At 46.0% G+C, this 17,438-nt stretch overlaps 1 protein-coding gene across 1 annotated transcript in view; it reads right to left on the reverse strand.

Moving 5' to 3' along the window:
* LOC116353548 (Leucine-, glutamate- and lysine-rich protein 1) overlaps positions 1–4,893 on the reverse strand; it is a 31,013-nt gene extending 26,120 nt beyond the window's left edge. The window contains exons 1-2 of the mRNA XM_031789429.1: positions 4,524–4,893; positions 1,885–1,961 (exon numbers count right to left, since the gene is read on the reverse strand). Coding sequence (XP_031645289.1) covers positions 1,885–1,961; positions 4,524–4,527 — 81 coding nt within the window. The 5' untranslated portion in view covers positions 4,528–4,893. The remainder of the gene's footprint in view (positions 1–1,884; positions 1,962–4,523) is intronic.
* Between the last annotated feature and the right edge of the window lie 12,545 nt (positions 4,894–17,438).

Consider the following 17,438-nt stretch of genomic DNA (forward strand, 5'->3'; position numbering starts at 1 on the left):
CCATAATCAAGGTGATCACTCATACTGAGCCTGTCTGTGACCCTGACCTGACTAGAGGCCTGGGAGTGGAATTCAGTCTCTCCTCCCAACCCTTCCGTGACCCGTTTAGATACACACCCAGACACAGAGTGCAGGGGGCAGCCAGGGGTAAAACACAACACGCTATCTAAATGTGCTAGCTAGCTAACTCTACTCCTCATCAATTATCCATGAGCCAAGGAGAAACAAGTCCTGCATGTCTGTGCTGCTCTAACGTACTAAGGTACTGGTTTACCAACAGGTGCTGTTCTAACGTACTAAGGTACCTAGTTTACCAAAAGGTGCTGTTCTAACGTACTAAGGTACTTAGTTTACCAACAGGTGCCACTCTAACGTGCTACGGTACCTAGTTTACCAACAGGTGCCACTCTAACGTGCTAAGGTACCTAGTTTACCAACAGGTGCCACTCTAACGTACTAAGGTACCTAGTTTACCAACAGGTGCTACTCTAACGTACTAAGGTACCTAGTTTACCAACAGGTGCTGTTCTAATGTACTAAGGTACTTAGTTTACCAACAGGTGCTACTCTAACGTGCTAAGGTACCTAGTTTACCAACAGGTGCCACTCTAACGTGCTAAGGTACCTAGTTTACCAACAGGTGCCACTCTAACGTACTAAGGTACCTAGTTTACCAACAGGTGCTACTCTAACGTACTAAGGTACCTAGTTTACCAACAGGTGCTACTCTAATGTACTAAGGTACCTAGTTTACCAACAGGTGCTGTTCTAATGTACTAAGGTACCTAGTTTACCAACAGGTGCCACTCTAACGTGCTAAGGTACCTAGTTTACCAACAGGTGCCACTCTAACGTGCTAAGGTACCTAGTTTACCAACAGGTGCCACTCTAACGTACTAAGGTACCTAGTTTACCAACAGGTGCTACTCTAACGTACTAAGGTACCTAGTTTACCAACAGGTGCTGTTCTAATGTACTAAGGTACTTAGTTTACCAACAGGTGCTACTCTAACCTAGTTTACCAACAATTTAAGAAATTGTGTTATTTTTACCATGCTGTGATGGATTCTTACTGCTGTCTTGTCATTATTAACAGCACCAATGGTTTAATTAATAACCACAGAATGAAAACAAGGCAATTAGCACATATAAAGGTGGCAAGTAATTTCAAATAATATCATTTAAAAATGAAAATAAAAACAGAATAGATAGGCCTATCACTTTGTGAAAGCTGTCATAAGCACAGAGGAGTTTAGAAGTGTGTGTGCTGTGTGATCTCCCTCTCAGCGGTCCACCGTTAAACCACTGTGCAGACCCCCACGTCCCCAGGCTTAACAGCACTATGGGCATGTTATTTCACCCCTTATTATTCCCACATTGGCACATGTTGTCTGTTCAGCTTTGTTTTTTTGTTTTTCATTCGTTTATTTTTTTTCTCTATCCAATAAATGGAGCTGAAGTCTTCTCCACAGGGGTCTAAGCCCAGAACATCCAGTATTTTACAAGCTGATTGAAATCTGAGTGGAGGGAGAGGGATGGGTAGAGAGAGAGAGAGAGAGAGAGAGGTGGAACTCTGCCATAAAATCGCACGATTAAAATAGGATAACCCAGTTTCCCAGAGCCTCTCCTTTGTGTGGTGAGACGGGGAGGAGGGGGCAGGGGGGGACAGGCTGTCTGTCTGTGGGCACGGAATGGCCACTCTCACACTGTGGTCGGGTTCCATTGTTGTTCACAGCTACCTCTAATTCTCTCTGGGAACATCCGGAAACTGACAGAAGAGACAAACAGGCGGTGCACACAGGGCTGCGAAGGGCAACATTACAATGGGAATCACTCCAGAAAGGAAGGAGACTGTGTGTGTGTGTGTGTGTGTGTATAGAGTACCTGTTGTATTTCCTCTGGGAGAGGGTAGTAGGGAATGTGTAGGCCCATCTCCTCTCTCTCCACAGACTCTCTCTCTCCTGTGATGATACAATGATATGGGGCAAAATGAATCAACATGCAAACCGTGTTTTACTGTATCTTAAATAGATTTGTCAGGACGTCATGCATACGGAACTATGAACGGCACTGATGCAAAGGCCTTGTCTCAAACCTCACACTTTAAGGTTGATATACTGTAAAGTTACGGAGTAAAGGTTGAGGTGGTCCTGTGGGGAGGGGTTCACCCCAGTCCTAAAGCTAATGAGACCAGACTGGTCTGTCAGTGGGCCTATGCATTGTATGTTGTTACATGATGAAAGTGGTTCATGTCTGAGGTGACTGGGAGGGTAAATCAAGAGCAATGTGTTTAGACGTTTTTGGGCCAATGAGGTTTCTGCGTTATGATGTGTTTACATGACTCTACAACATGACATGGCAGCCATGTTGGCTCCCCATTAAAGTGGAACTGACAGCGTTTCAGCAACATGAAACCGTATTAAAATGTGTACACCCGGGAAGAATAGGTCACCTCTTCTGTTTGACCTACTGACAAGCGAGCACTTAGATATGCTCGTTTTCATAAATGCATGGAATGATGTAGAGTAAGGCATTCGTGAAACGTTTGTTGTAACATGGAAACTTAAAAGGTGTTTTTGCGCTGGATGGATCACCGGCGCGGTTGAAGGCAGCATCGCTGTGTGGTGCTCTCAAAATGTATTGAGGTTGAGTAGCCAGCCGAGGCTACTACTCAAATGTCTCTGTAAAAGGCCTACATGTTTCTCCTTTGCATGTTGTTTTGTTGCAGGTTTTTGTTTGTTTTGTTATTTCCAACCTTTAAAAACAGAAGCCAGTCTGCAACGTTCTAGTAACCTATGTGTCTGTACACTTTCCCTCCACTGCGTGCTGTAAACCTGACAAACGAAAGCAGCCAAATTGAAGTTGAGTTCACCGATGGGAGCGAATCAGGTTGTAATTTCAGAAAGTAGATGACTCAACTCTTGACTCATTTATACTCGCTTGTGTGTCCTATTCGTTCAGCAGGTATTGTGTTTGACATGTACGCTAGTATATTAGCCATGTTATGATTGACGTGTGATCATTGCCCTTGCTAGTTTGATTGTATTGACATTCCCAGCCTTAGTTACAGTTGTCCGTTTTTATCCAAAATATTGAGTCATTGAAACTGAAACAGTGCATCCCGAATGGAGGCAGCAAACAATGTACCAGGCCAGCTGTGATTTACAACCTGATAGCAATATTTTTGGGACTACAAAGAAATGTATTGTTGATCATGCATTGAACTGCATCCATCTATTCTACCCACAATGCATTACTGTATGTCATGGATTTTTTTGTTGTTGTCAAATAATAACCTATTTTTAAAACCTCTTAGAAAGTTGATTTTGTAGCTTAACCTAGGAATTAGATTTTTTTTTACAGATATTATGATTGTCTGTGTTTCATATTGTTCAAATGCAGTCAGTTCCACTTTAACATTACATTGGGAATATGTAAACAATGCTATGTAAGTGCATATTCAAAATGTAAGAAGTTAGCTTTTCTCTCTAAATATATGGTTCTGGGTGGCGTGATGTTGACCATATTAAATCCACTTTGCCGTGCCACATTAATAGATTAATCAGTACAGCTTATGGTATTTACTCTATGGCCTGCACTGAGGGGACTGTCACACACACAGGTGGTATTGGTCATCTGAGGGGACATGCTAGGCCGGGCAAGTGTGTGATGCACAGATCTAAGATCAGTTTACCCTCCCGAAATCGTAACCTTGACCATTAGGTGGGAAATACAAAGCTGAATGTAGATCAGTGGGTATCCGCTAAGTAACCCCTGCGTGCGGTGAGACATATGCCCTCGCAGACGATCAGGGGGAATTGGAGTGAAAGGGCATGTGTGTATGTAGGGTACACACACGAGACAGACAAACACAGACCCATCCCCCTCTATGCAGTCCCTCCTCCCTCCCTGGCCTGAAATGCAACAGGAAGACTTAGGTCCTCGTTTACTTGCTTACCCAGGAGTAGAAACACCCTTTAGGACTGATTCAAACGTGAGAACAAGTTTAGCATAACAACCCCTTCCCTGTGACATTTTAGCCTTGATTGAACCACGAATCGCTCTAATGTGAGAGTGACAAGCTGTTCATAGACTCATCTATTCCGCATGAACACAATCGTGAGAGAAATGCACGTACAGGCTATACACACACACACACACAGAAACAGACACACAGAGAGAGAAACAGACACACAGACACGATCTATCTGTCTCTCAATTCTCACACACACACAGATAGATAGACAGCTGTATGTTTGTTATAACACCATTTCAAAGCAGCGGGCTAGGGGGGTATCATTTGCTTGGCATACTGACAAATCTCAAGTCAAGTTTCAAAAATGGATTTCGTTGGAGGCAGTCTGCCAACATCAGCTGGTTAACTATCCTTCCCGAACAAACGACCAACTTTAAAACAAATCTGTTGCCTCTCACTCACCACACACACACGTACCAGAAAGCTTTTTGATTTGGTTTTATAGTTGATCTAATCATCAACAGTAACACAAGACGCCTTTACCTACCCATTGGGCCAATTTTCTTGAAACGAAAGTAGCAAAACAGCAATTATCTCACTAAAAAGTGTTACGCTGTTTCCTTCTGTGCGCTTGGCCAGGAAGAGCGATCCAAGCGTTGTCTGTCACCATGGATACCGCGCCGGTTTTTACGCAGAATGACACAGTACGTCGCCTGCCTGAACTGCTGTGCCCAGCGCAGGAAGAGAGAGACACTTTTCAGGAACCAACACGCCTAGCAGAGGAATCAAGCTTGGGAATGGCTTTGTGGTCTGTTGTCTGTGCGTTAAATTCCTCGCCTCTAAAGTAATGTGAAACAACGGCAAGACAGTCCCGTGGGGCATTTCCCCCCTTTTGCTTAGAGATATTACAGGAGGCAAGAGCAATTTATTTTAGGAAATATATTGTTTGTAAATGTAATTTGGCCGACATGTTTGGCTTTTTATCTGATGTCATTGGTCTAATTTCATCCTCTCTGACTCTGACCCGGTCTGTGTAGCCTAAGTATGGGTTAATGCGCTCTGCTGAGTTTGAGTGGCTGGCTGAGTGAATGAGTGACCTCTTCCCTGCATGCGTGTGGTGCTATTTAACCCCGTCAATGAATCGTGCGGACTCGGCCTCTGATGCAAATGGCATCGCCCACTCGCTCGCTAGTAGACATCTAACTTCGTGCCGGTTTTTCCGCCTTTGTGCCGCAAACTACGGGTGCGTGATAAAACGGCGTAAAGTATAGTTTCAGACAGACAAAGAAAATCCTCGAAGCTCGCGACCTTTCTTGCCTTTGGACTTGAGAACGCACGCGAACGAAATCTGAATGACACTCACTCATGCCTCTCTCTTCCTGTCTCTCTTTCTATTTGACTCACTCACGCATGATGAAATACCCTCAAATAATCAAGAACAGTGCTTAATAGGAAAATACTGTATGCACCGTAATAACTACATTTTCAATTTTATATGAACATAGCATATGAAAGGCTAGGCTATGTATCGTGGAATATATTGAACAAAAAGTTTAATTGTGTTCTTGTGATCTAATCGGTAGCCAAGGCAAATGAACCTAATTCGGAAGGTGCAGCCAGTGTTTCAGGGCGCCGTGCCTGGAGGGACTTTGAAGCTAGGCGTTATTGAGTCCGTTTAGCACGCTATGCTGTGTGGGCAAGTGTGTAATGTAAATAGAGAATCCTGCTGAGTGTGTGCTTGCGTGTCTCCGTAAGAGGGGGAGGGGATTGGGAGTGTGTGTGAGAGAGAGACAGAGGGCTATATTTGGCTTTTAGGCTTTGGCATAAGTTTCAAGTTCGAGTTCAACCAAATGCTTTACTTGCAGATTTCTTCTCAACAAATGAAAAAACAATAAGAATAATAAAATATAAGAATAGGAACATAAGGTAAATGGCTCAGTAGAATTACATTATTTTTTTAGCACAAGTATAATACAGAAAGGCACAATCATAGTCCAATAGATGGGTGGTTTAGCCTATTTAGCAACAAAAACCGATGAGTGAGCAACTATGGTGGAAAACAGATCGGGGTTGGCTTAGATTGTTGACAATGTGTAAACAATGTTTATGCTCCAAATGTTTATTGAAAACATTAATACATTTGGACAATGAGCACTTGTTGTCTTTCAAATACATCTTTACAGTTTGTGCCATATTAGCATTGACATGAAAGCAGTCAAAAGAAGAGGTAAACGCTGAAATGAGGCACCTACGATTCCCCACATGGCATCAGAATCACAACAAAGCATGGGTTCCGGTCCCATCCATGTGCCAGGTGCATTCAGAATCACAACAAAGCATGGATTAAGGAACCATCCATGCGCATTCAGAATCACATCAAAGCATGGATTAAGGAACCATCCATGCGCATTCAGAATCACAACAAAGCATGGATTAAGGAACCATCCATGCGCATTCAGAATCACAACAAAGCATGGATTCTGGTCCCATCCATGCGCCAGGTGCATTCAGAATCACAACAAAGCATGGGTTCCGGAACCATCCATGCACATTCAGAATCACAACAAAGCATGGATTCCGGTCCCATCCATGCGCCAGGTGCATTCAGAATCACAACAAAGCATGGATTAAGGAACCATCCATGCGCATTCAGAATCACAACAAAGCATGGATTAAGGAACCATCCATGCGCATTCAGAATCACAACAAAGCATGGGTTCCGGTCCCATCCATGCGCATTCAGAATCACAACAAAGTATGGGTTCCGGAACCATCCATGCACATTCAGAATCACAACAAAGCATGGATTCCGGTCCCATCCATGCGCCAGGTGCATTCAGAATCACAACAAAGCATGGATTAAGGAACCATCCATGCGCATTCAGAATCACAACAAAGCATGGATTAAGGAACCATCCATGCGCATTCAGAATCACAACAAAGCATGGATTCCGGTCCCATCCATGCGCATTCAGAATCACAACAAAGCATGGATTCCGGTCCCATCCATGCGCCAGGTGCATTCAGAATCACAACAAAGCATGGATTCCGGAACCATCCATGCGCATTCAGAATCACAACAAAGCATGGGTTCCGGTCCCATCCATGCGCATTCAGAATCACAACAAGAAGCATCACTGTCAATTATCTATGATAAAACACGAATTACAAATGAAAGCAGAATATAGGAATAATATGTATAATAATAATTGTATTATTGAGGCTATTGATAGAACTACTACTGACCTGCAAAAGCAAGATTATCAAGTATTATCTTGTGCTTAGATATGAGCTGTGTTCGTGGTTGGTGTTATGTTTTGATCATAGAGAATGATAGAGGACTTTAGTGGCCAAAAGGCATGTGCAGTGTGGTTGAGGGCTTCACCCATTTTAATGTAGTCAACTGGGCGTGACTTCCAACTTCATTGGCTGATCCCTCCTGGTGACCCTGTTGGAGTCATGTCCAACTGGGTCATCAGGAGGGATCAGCCAATCGTGAAGAAGAACATTTACTACAGCCAATGCTGTCACTGAAGCTATAATGGCACAAATACAAAGATGAGTCCTTTAACTCTATGATGTTTATACCTGGAACGACATGAGCACCACCCCTCCACTGTCGCCTGTAATAGTATCCAGCTGCAGATCGCAGTAGCCTGTCACTAAAACTAGCCTGTCACTTAAACCAATACTATCGCCATCTACTGGTCGTGGTTAATCCCTACCACATACATATGGGCTCTTCTTTTCCTAGCTTCCTTTCCTCTTTTTTACTAGCTTCATTTCCTTCCCTACTAGTTAATTTCTGACTTTCCCTAGCTTCCTTTCTTTCCTTTCCTAGATTCCATTCCTCCTTTCCTCACTCCCTTTCATTTCCTCTTTTCCTAGCTTCCGTCCTTTTCCTAACTTCCCTCCTAGCTTTCTTTCCTCCTTCCCTACCTCCCTTTCCTCACCTCCATCCCTATGTCCATTTTCTTATCTATTTTCTTTCCTAGCTCCTTTCCACCTTTCCTAACTCCCTTTTTTTGCTTCCTTTGCTTAATCCCATGTGAGACATGGGATTAACTCTGGACACATGAAAGGTGGGATGTATACGAAGGGTACGGGGCAACAGAAGATGAACAGCAGAGGGGCTATTCATTTTGGAGATTGGAAACGGGACGATAAACTGGGGGGAGAGCTTGCGGTATTCCTCCCGGAGGTGCAGATCGGGTGGATAACCAGACCTTCTGCCCGAGACGATACCGGGAGCCGGGGTCCGGTGGTGATCCGCTTATTGTCGATACCTGGAGGTGGTCTTGAGGAGGGCAGACCGGGCTCTCCAGGTACGACGACAGTGGCGGACAAACTGGGATGAGAACTGAGGACCCCGGTCGGAGACCATGTCCACGGGCAGCCTATGGATCCGGAAAACGTGCTGCACCATGAGCTGGGCCGTATCCTTGGCCAAGGGTAGCTTGAGGACAGAAATGAAGTGGGTGGCTTTGGAAAATCGATCCACCACGGTCAGGATGGCAGTGTTGCCATCAGACGGGGGGAGACCCGTGACAAAGTCCAGGGAGATGTGAGACCAGGGGCGATGAGCGACAGGCAGAAGTTGGAGGAGACCAGCTGGAGCTTGTCGAGGGGTCTTGTTCTGTGCACAGACCGTGCAAGCGACGACAAAGGCGGAGACGTCAGGAACCATGGTAGGCCACCAAAAGCGTTGTCGCACAAAAGCCAAGGTCCACCGGGAGCCCGGGTGGCAGGCAAGCCTGGAGGAGTGGGCCTACTCCAGGACCGCGGAGCGCACCACGTCAGGCATGGAACCTGCCTGGATGGTTCTGCCTCCTCCAACCAGTGACTCCACCACATGAACGGAACCTTGGAAGAGGTGAGTGCAGACAGGGGGAAGCCAGGGTGCTGTAGCCCCGGATAAAGCGGTGATAAAAGTTGGCAATGCCCAGGAACCGCTGCAGCTGAACTCTAAACGTGGGCTGGGGCCAATCCACCACCGCACTCACTTTCCCGGGATCCATCTGTATGCTCCCTGCAGTGATGATGTAACCCAGAAAGGGGATGGTGGAGCGATGGAATTCGCACTTCTCAGCTTTTACAAAAAGCTGGTTCTCCAGGAGGTGTTGGAGAACCTGCCAGACATGGACCACGTGTTCTTGGGTGGAGTGGCAGAAGACGAGGATGTCATCAATGTAGACCAAGACAAACCGGTTCAACATGTCGCAGAGAATATCATTAACCAGAGCCTGGAAGACAGCAGGGGCATTGTTAAGGCCAAAGGGCATGACCAGGTACCCGTAGTGGCCTCTGGCCGTGTTGAAGGCAGTCTTCCACTCGTCCCCTCCCTTATCCGCACCAGGTGGTAGGTGCTCCGTAGGTCCAGCTTGGAGAACACGGTGGCACCCTGGAGCGGCTCAAAGGCCGAGGAGATGAGAGGTAGCAGGTAGCGGTTCTTCACCATGATGTCGTTGAGACCTCGGTAGTCGATGCACGGGCGCAGGGTTTTGTCCTTCTTCTCCACAAAGAAGGGGGAGGCAGAAGGACGGATAAACCCAGCAGCTAGGATGTCCACAATGTAGGTCTCCATAGCCTTGGTCTCCGGACCCAACAGAGAGTACAGTCGTCCCGGGACGGATGTTGCCTGGGAGACGATCAATCCCGCAGTCATAGGGTCGGTGATGGGGGTAATATTGTGGGTGACCCAGGCCTATAGAGCACCTGTCCAGAGCTCTAATGTCCATGGGAATGGAGAAGGGCTGAGTAGGGATATCCAGCTCGGAAGCCAGAGAGCGTCCATAAAGCTCTCATCGGCTCCAGAGTCGATAAGGACCCAGAGAGACTTCGACTGGTTCCCCCACAGCAACATGGCAGGGAAAAGGGATGCGAGTAGGGAGAGAGGAACAGTTCTCCGTATGGCCCACAAGAGTACTCACTCCTACTGGTGAGCCTGGTCTTTTAGTGGACAGGTGGAGACGAAATGACCAGTAGTCCCGCAATACAGGCAACTCTAAGTGTGAAGCATGTATAACCGTTCAGCTGGAGACAGCCTAGCTCTGCCTAGTTGCATAGGTTTGGGAAGAGGTGAATCAGCAGACTTTGGATACTCTCAGAAAAACTTGGGTAGCCCTGGGTTCTCTCGGCAACAGAGCCGTTGGGGACTTCCGGGATAGCTCGGAGGCGAGGTGTAATCCTTGGCCGGGCGAGTGGAATCGAGTCTCCTCTCCTTCCTTTGTTCCCGTAGTCACCCATTGATCCGAATGGTCAAGGCGATGGGCAAGTCGAGATCTGTCGGTAGTTCTGGGGCAGCAAGTTCGTCCTTTACTTCCTCTGAAACTCTGTGCAGGAACATGTCGAACAGTGCTTCCGGGTTCCAGGAACTCTCAGAAGGACGGATGGAAAGAACAGTGTGCGGAAATCTAGCTGATGCCAATGTGCGGAATTCCACTGCGTAGTCTGCCACACTAAGGGAGCCTTGCCGAAGTTGGAGTAACTTCCGGGTAGCCTCTTTCCTGCACAATGGAGTATCAAAAACCTTCTTTACCTCTGCCACGAACTCCTCCAGACTGGAGCATACGGCCGACTGTTGTTCCCATACTGCCATAGCCCAGGCGAGAACCCTCCAGGACATCAGCGTGATGAGATACGCTATCTTAGAGCAGTCTGCGGGGAAGGAGGAAGGCTGCAGCTCCATGATGAGTGATCACTGAGCGATAAATTCCCGACAGGTGCCCGACTCTCCATTGAAGCGCTCCTGGGGAGGTGAGTGGGGTTCCCGGAAAACCGGGGAGACGGCACTGCTTGCAGCCGGGTTACTGAGGGGCTGGGAGGTTACCGTTGTGGTAAACTGCTTAGTCGACAACCCACGGAATTGCTTCAGCAATGTGTTCAAGGCTTGGTCGTGACATTCGGCCAAGGTCCATCAGATCACGAAGGAACTCCTCGTTCCTTCTAATAATGGCTTCTTCGGAGGCGAGGGAATTGCGCATCTGGTCCGAGTCTGCTGGGTCAGTCATGGCCAGTTCGTACTATCACGTTTAGGTAAGACCCAGATGCAGACGGTGTAGAAGTAACAAGAGTTTTTTAAACAACAGGGGCGGGCAAAAGACAGGTCAAGGCAGGCAGGGGTCAATAATCCAGAAAGGATGTAAAGGGTGTAGAACGGCAGGCAGTCTCAGGGTCAGGGCTAGCAGAACAGTCAAAACCGGTAAGGACTAGAACATGACCAAGAAACAGGCAGGAGCAGTGAAACAAACGCTGGTAGGTTTTACGAATAAATACACAGGGGATAATGGGGAAGATGTGTGACACCTGGCAGGGGGTGGATACAAGCAAAAAGACAGGGGAAACAGATAAGGGTGTGACTCACTGTATACAGCCTGCTCTCTGACTCACTGTATACAGCCTGCTCTCTTACTCACTGTATACAGCCTGCTCTCTTACACACTGTATACAGCCTGCTCTCTGACTCACTGTATACAGCCTGTTCTCTTACTCACTGTATACAGCCTGCTCTCTGACTCACTGTATACAGCCTGCTCTCTTACTCACTGTATACAGCCTGCTTTCTGACTCACTGTATACAGCCTGTTCTCTGACTCACTGTATACAGCCTGCTCTCTGACTCACTGTATACAGCCTGCTCTCTGACTCACTGTATACAGCCTGCTCTCTGACTCACTGTATACAGCCTGCTCTCTTACTCACTGTATACAGCCTGCTCTCTGACTCACTGTATACAGCCTGCTCTCTTACTCACTGTATACAGCCTGCTCTCTGACTCACTGTATACAGCCTGCTCTCTGACTCACTGTATACAGCCTGCTCTCTGACTCACTGTATACAGCCTGCTCTCTTACTCACTGTATACAGCCTGCTCTCTTACTCACTGTATACAGCCTGCTCTCTTACTCACTGTATACAGCCTGCTCTCTTACTCACTGTATACAGCCTGTTCTCTTACTCACTGTATACAGCCTGCTATCTGACTAACTGTATACAGCCTGCTCTCTGACTCACTGTATACAGCCTGCTCTCTTACTCACTGTATACAGCCTGCTATCTGACTCACTGTATACAGCCTGCTCTCTTACTCACTGTATATAGTCTGCTCTCTTACTCACTGTATACAGCCTGCTCTCTTACTCAAGCCTTCCCAGGAAGTGAAGAGGCGGAAAGTTATGTGCTTCATAGCGGGGAGATCAGCTCAAATACATATTGAGTTGTGTGTGCCTGCGTGTGTGTGTGTGTCTTTTTACAAGGTTGCTATAAGTGTGTGTGTAGAATGGATTTGCCTGAGATCTGTGTAACAAATATGAGAAGCGGATGTCGTGAGAGCACTCCGCCAGATCACTTCAAATAAGAGCGGTGTGGCTGAGGCAGGGCAGTCACGCAGTAGTCAGTCAGGATCTGAGAGAGAGAGAGAGAAATAAAGCCCCTTGAATTGAATTGGAAAAAAAGAGAACAATATTAAGCAGTCTATGTGTAATCAGTTTAAATTTGGAATTAAGTTTATTATTGTTTTAAGACAAAGATTACCAAGGTCTCACAAGGGTATAGTTGACAGACAAATGGTTCAATCAGAGCCATTCAGTGAGTAAGGAAGGCCACAGTCTCCACTCGTGCCAGTGCGGGAAACACAAAGACACCCATCACACGGGAGAGTCATTGATGATGCGTGAGGCGTTAGAAACCTCACAGTGTGGAGCATCACAAAGGCATTTATTTTCCCAGAAACTGTGAACGAAAACCCCGGAGCATGTTGGTAGGATAGCTCCCGTCTAAGACGGTCCATATCGTGTCACATATCCCGCCAGACGCCTCTAGGCGCCGGGGAAGGCGGTCTAGGGAGCACCCTGGCTGTGTGTGTGTGGGTTGGCTGTAAGACATCATTAAAACAGATTAGTGCAGCCACACAGAGACTGGGCTGAACTCGTCTGGACCAGGACAATGACCTCTGAAAAAGCCCTCTCACGTCACGCTGCCTTCGACAGAAATAACGCACAACTAAACGGTATCTTCATTTGAAGTCACTGATGAAGTCTGGTACCACATCAGAACATTCTGATACCACATCAGAACAGTGTGTAACATTCTGATACCACATCAGAACATTCTGGTACCACATCAGAACAGTGTGTAATAGTCTGATACCACATCAGAACATTCTGATACCATATCAGAACAGTGTGTAATAGTCTGATACCACATCAGAACATTCTGATACCACATCAGAACAGTGTGTAATAGTCTGATACCACATCAGAACATTCTGATACCACATCAGAACAGTGTGTAACAGTCTGATACCACATCAGAACATTCTGATACCACATCAGAACAGTCTGATACCACATCAGAACAGTCTGGTACCACATCAGAACAGTGTGTAACAGTCTGGTACCACATCAGAACAGTCTGATACCTCATCAGAACATTCTGATACCGCATCAGAACAGTCTGGTACCACATCAGAACAGTCTGGTACCACATCAGAACAGTCTGGTACCACATCAGAACAGTCTGGTACCACATCAGAACAGTGTGTAATAGTCTGGTACCACATCAGAACAGTGTGTAATAGTCTGGTACCACATCAGAACATTCTGATACCACATCAGAACATTCTGATACCACATCAGAACATTCTGGTACCACATCATAACATTCTGATACCACATCAGAACAGTGTGTAATGGTCTGGTACCACATCAGAACAGTCTGGTACCACATCGGAACGGTGTGTAATAGTCTGGTACCACATCAGAACAGTGTGTAATAGTCTGGTACCACATTGGAACGGTGTGTAATACTCTGGTACCACATCAGAACGGTGTGTAATAGTCTGGTACCACATCAGAACAGTGTGTAATACTCTGGTACCACATCAGAACAGTGTGTAATACTCTGGTACCATATCGGAACAGTGTGTAATACTCTGGTACCACATCAGAACAGTGTGTAATAGTCTGGTACCACATCAGAACAGTGTGTAATAGTCTGATTTCACATCGACTCGACTTACTTAAATGACAGGAGCAAAGGGCAGAGCTGACTGAACACACAGTCCTTCACAAACATAGTGAAACATCTCACTCAGCAGACTTCTCTCTCAAAGAATACCATGAAATAATCCAATGTTATAATTTTAACTTCGTCCCATTTGAAAAACAAAGCTAACACACAAAGAAAACATCTGAATTGAATGTATTTTTGTTTTTAGTCAGTTCATCAACTCTTCAGCAGAAGAGAAGGGTGGAGTACCTCTTCATTTCCCTTTCTCTCATTCTGGTGTGTGTGTGTGTGTATTTCACTGGGCAGTGCTCCAGCCAGTCATCCCAATCTGATCAGTATCACATGTTATCTAGAGAAGGACCACCCTGCTGTGGCAAGAGAGGAACAAATGAATGTCACTCCTCTCCACCGTTGAAACAGAGGGAGGAAATCTGTCCATCCACAACCAGGGTTTAAATTCAATAACCAGCCAATCACAGACCTACACTGAGAGGGCCAGCCAATCACAGACCTACACTGAGAGGGCCAGCCAAACACAGACCCACCCTGTGTTGTACTGTATACCAGTGCTGTTGGTTTCTTCCCCTCTTCTTAGTACAGCGATAAGGGGTTGAATAAGGGTCTAGTCAGGCATGCTGGTGGGTTGTGTATCTAATCATGCTTCCACCCAATCAACTACCACTGAACAAATGGGACTTGGAGATAGGCCCGCAATGTTAACATTTCTCAATTCCTCTCCATTGTTTAGTCTTTCTACGCTTCCATTACAGGAAGACATGTCAAATGGAAAAAGCAACAGAGAGATGACCAAATTCAAGCCGGCTCAAATTTGCGTTTGATTTGGCCCAAAACAACTCTGCCCTGTGTCAAGGTTGCACAAAAGCCTAGTTCCTTAAACACAGGCATGCACTGACATATGCATGTAAAAAAAATTACAACAAAACTGCAACTGTAGTCAGTTACCTTACCAACTAAAATATTATAATCAAATTTCAGATACCTTTGAAAAACTAGATTACTTTTTGGATGACTTAAACATTTTGAAAGGATGTTTGCAGAAAAAAAATATGTTATGACATTTTCTGTTTTCTCAGTGACATTCAATTCAGCATTGAAGTTTATGTTTACGTTTGTTCCACCTGAGCGAGTCTGACCACCAATCAGAGACCTCTGTGATGATACACCAAATGATTACCACCAATCAGAGACCACTATGATGACACACCAAATGATTACCACCAATCAGAGACCACTATGATGACACACCAAATGATGACCACCAATCAGAGACCTCTATGATGATACACCAAATGATGACCACCAATCAGAGACCACTATGATGACACACCAAATGATTACCACCAATCAGAGACCACTATGATGACACACCAAATGATGACCACCAATCAGAGACCACTACGATGACACACTAAATTATGACCACCAATCAGAGACCACTATGATGACCACCAACCAGAGACCACTATGATGACACACCAAATTTGTTTGATGGATCCTTTTTGTCATCTTCTAATGGCTCTTAAGGGGAAAGTAATCCAAAAGTAACAGAAAGTAATCAGATTACATTACTGCATTTGGATAATCCAAAAATGCATTTACTGATTACAATTTTGGACATGTAACTGTAACGGATTACATTTACAAAGTAACCTACCCAACCTTGCACACAAGTCTCAACAAGCCAGAGCCTTGAATACTTCCTCACCACCTCACACGAGAATGTGCATATTCACACATCTTAAAAAGTAGATGTTTATATGCTCTCTTCCTCTCTCCCTCACTCAACCACCATCTTCCGCTCCATCCCACCCCATCTTCCCTCCCTCCCACTTTCTACCACCATCCTCTGCTTCCTCCCTAAATTGGTTTTCTGTTGACTGTTTGGTCATTGGCTCAGTTCTATTCCCAACTAGTAATTAAGCATTTGTTTTTAATCTCTGTTGCATTTGCATGTGAAGCAGTAGAAACGCCCAGACAGTAAAACTATCACTGGGTTCTCTGTAGACACACAGACCCTGGGTAGACGTCACAGAGAAGAATACTGTAGGGAGGAATAGCGGGAGGACAGAGGGAAAAGAGGGAGAGGTGCCGAGAGGCCATTAGACAAGCCACAATAAGACAGTGAAAGAAGAGGGAGTCTCACCAGAAATTGAAAGACCCAAAATGCTATGACACATAATGATATGACCCATAATCTTATGACCATAATCAATCCCAATCAGAGGCAGCTGGCTATCATTGTCTCTGATTGAGAACCATACTTAGGCAGCCTGTTCTCCCACTATGGGTTGTGGGTAGTTGTTTTCTGTTTTGTGTTTCTGCACCTGACAGGACTGTTTCGTTTTCGTTCATGCTCTTGTTATTTTGTTTTGTGTTCAGTTGAAATAAAAATAACATGAACACTTACACGCTGCGCATTGGTCCGATCCTTCATACTCCTCGTCAGAAGAGGAGGAAAATCATTACAGAACTACCCACCACCAAAGGACCAAGCAGCGTGGTGAAAGGGACTCCTGGACAGGTGAGCAGCGCTACCTGGAGTATGAGACAACCTGGGAGGAGATAGAGAGGTGGTCGGTTGACCCAGGGAGAGTGCCGGAGCCCGCCTGGGATTCTCTAGAACAGAGTGAGGAGGGATTCCGGAGAATGGAGTTGGCAACACAAACAAGCAACAGGCACGAGAGGCAGCCCAAAACATTTGGGGGGGGGGGGGGGGGGGTTGACTGTTTGGTTTTCGTTCATTCTCTTGTTATTTTGTTTTGTGTTCAGGTGAAATAAAATAACATGAACACTTACCATGCTGCGCATTGGTCCGATCCTTCATACTCCTCGTCAGAAGAGGAGGAAAATCGTTACAATAAAGCCCTTTTTACATCAGCAGATGTAGATTATAACAGTGCATGGTCAAGATGTTCAAACGTTCATAGATGACCGGCAGGGTCAAATAATAATAATCACAGTGATTGTAGAGGCTGCAACATCTCAGCACCTCAGAAGTAAATATCAGTTGGCTTTTCATAGCCGATCATTCAGAGTTAGAGACAGCAGGTGCGGAAGAGAGAGAGAGAGAGTCGAAAACAGCAGGTCCAGGACAAGGTAACCCCCAGACACATAAACTATTGCAGCATAATTACTGGAGGCTGAGACAGGAGAGGTCGGGAGACACTGTGACCCCGTCCGTCTATACCCCCGGACAGGGCCAAACAGACAGGATATAACCCCACCCACTTTGCCAAAGTTCAGCCCCCACACCACTAGAGAGATATCTTCCACCACCAACTTACTACTCTGAGACAAGGCCGAGTATAGCCCACGAAGATATCCTCGGCGGCACAAACCCGAGGGAGGGACCAACCCGGACAGGAAGATCACGTCAGTGACTCAACCCACTCAAGTGAATCACCCCTCCTAGGGACGGCTTGGAAGAGCACCA

The sequence above is a fragment of the Oncorhynchus kisutch genome, linkage group LG15 (genome assembly GCF_002021735.2).
Source record: "Oncorhynchus kisutch isolate 150728-3 linkage group LG15, Okis_V2, whole genome shotgun sequence".
Lineage (NCBI taxonomy): Eukaryota > Metazoa > Chordata > Actinopteri > Salmoniformes > Salmonidae > Oncorhynchus > Oncorhynchus kisutch.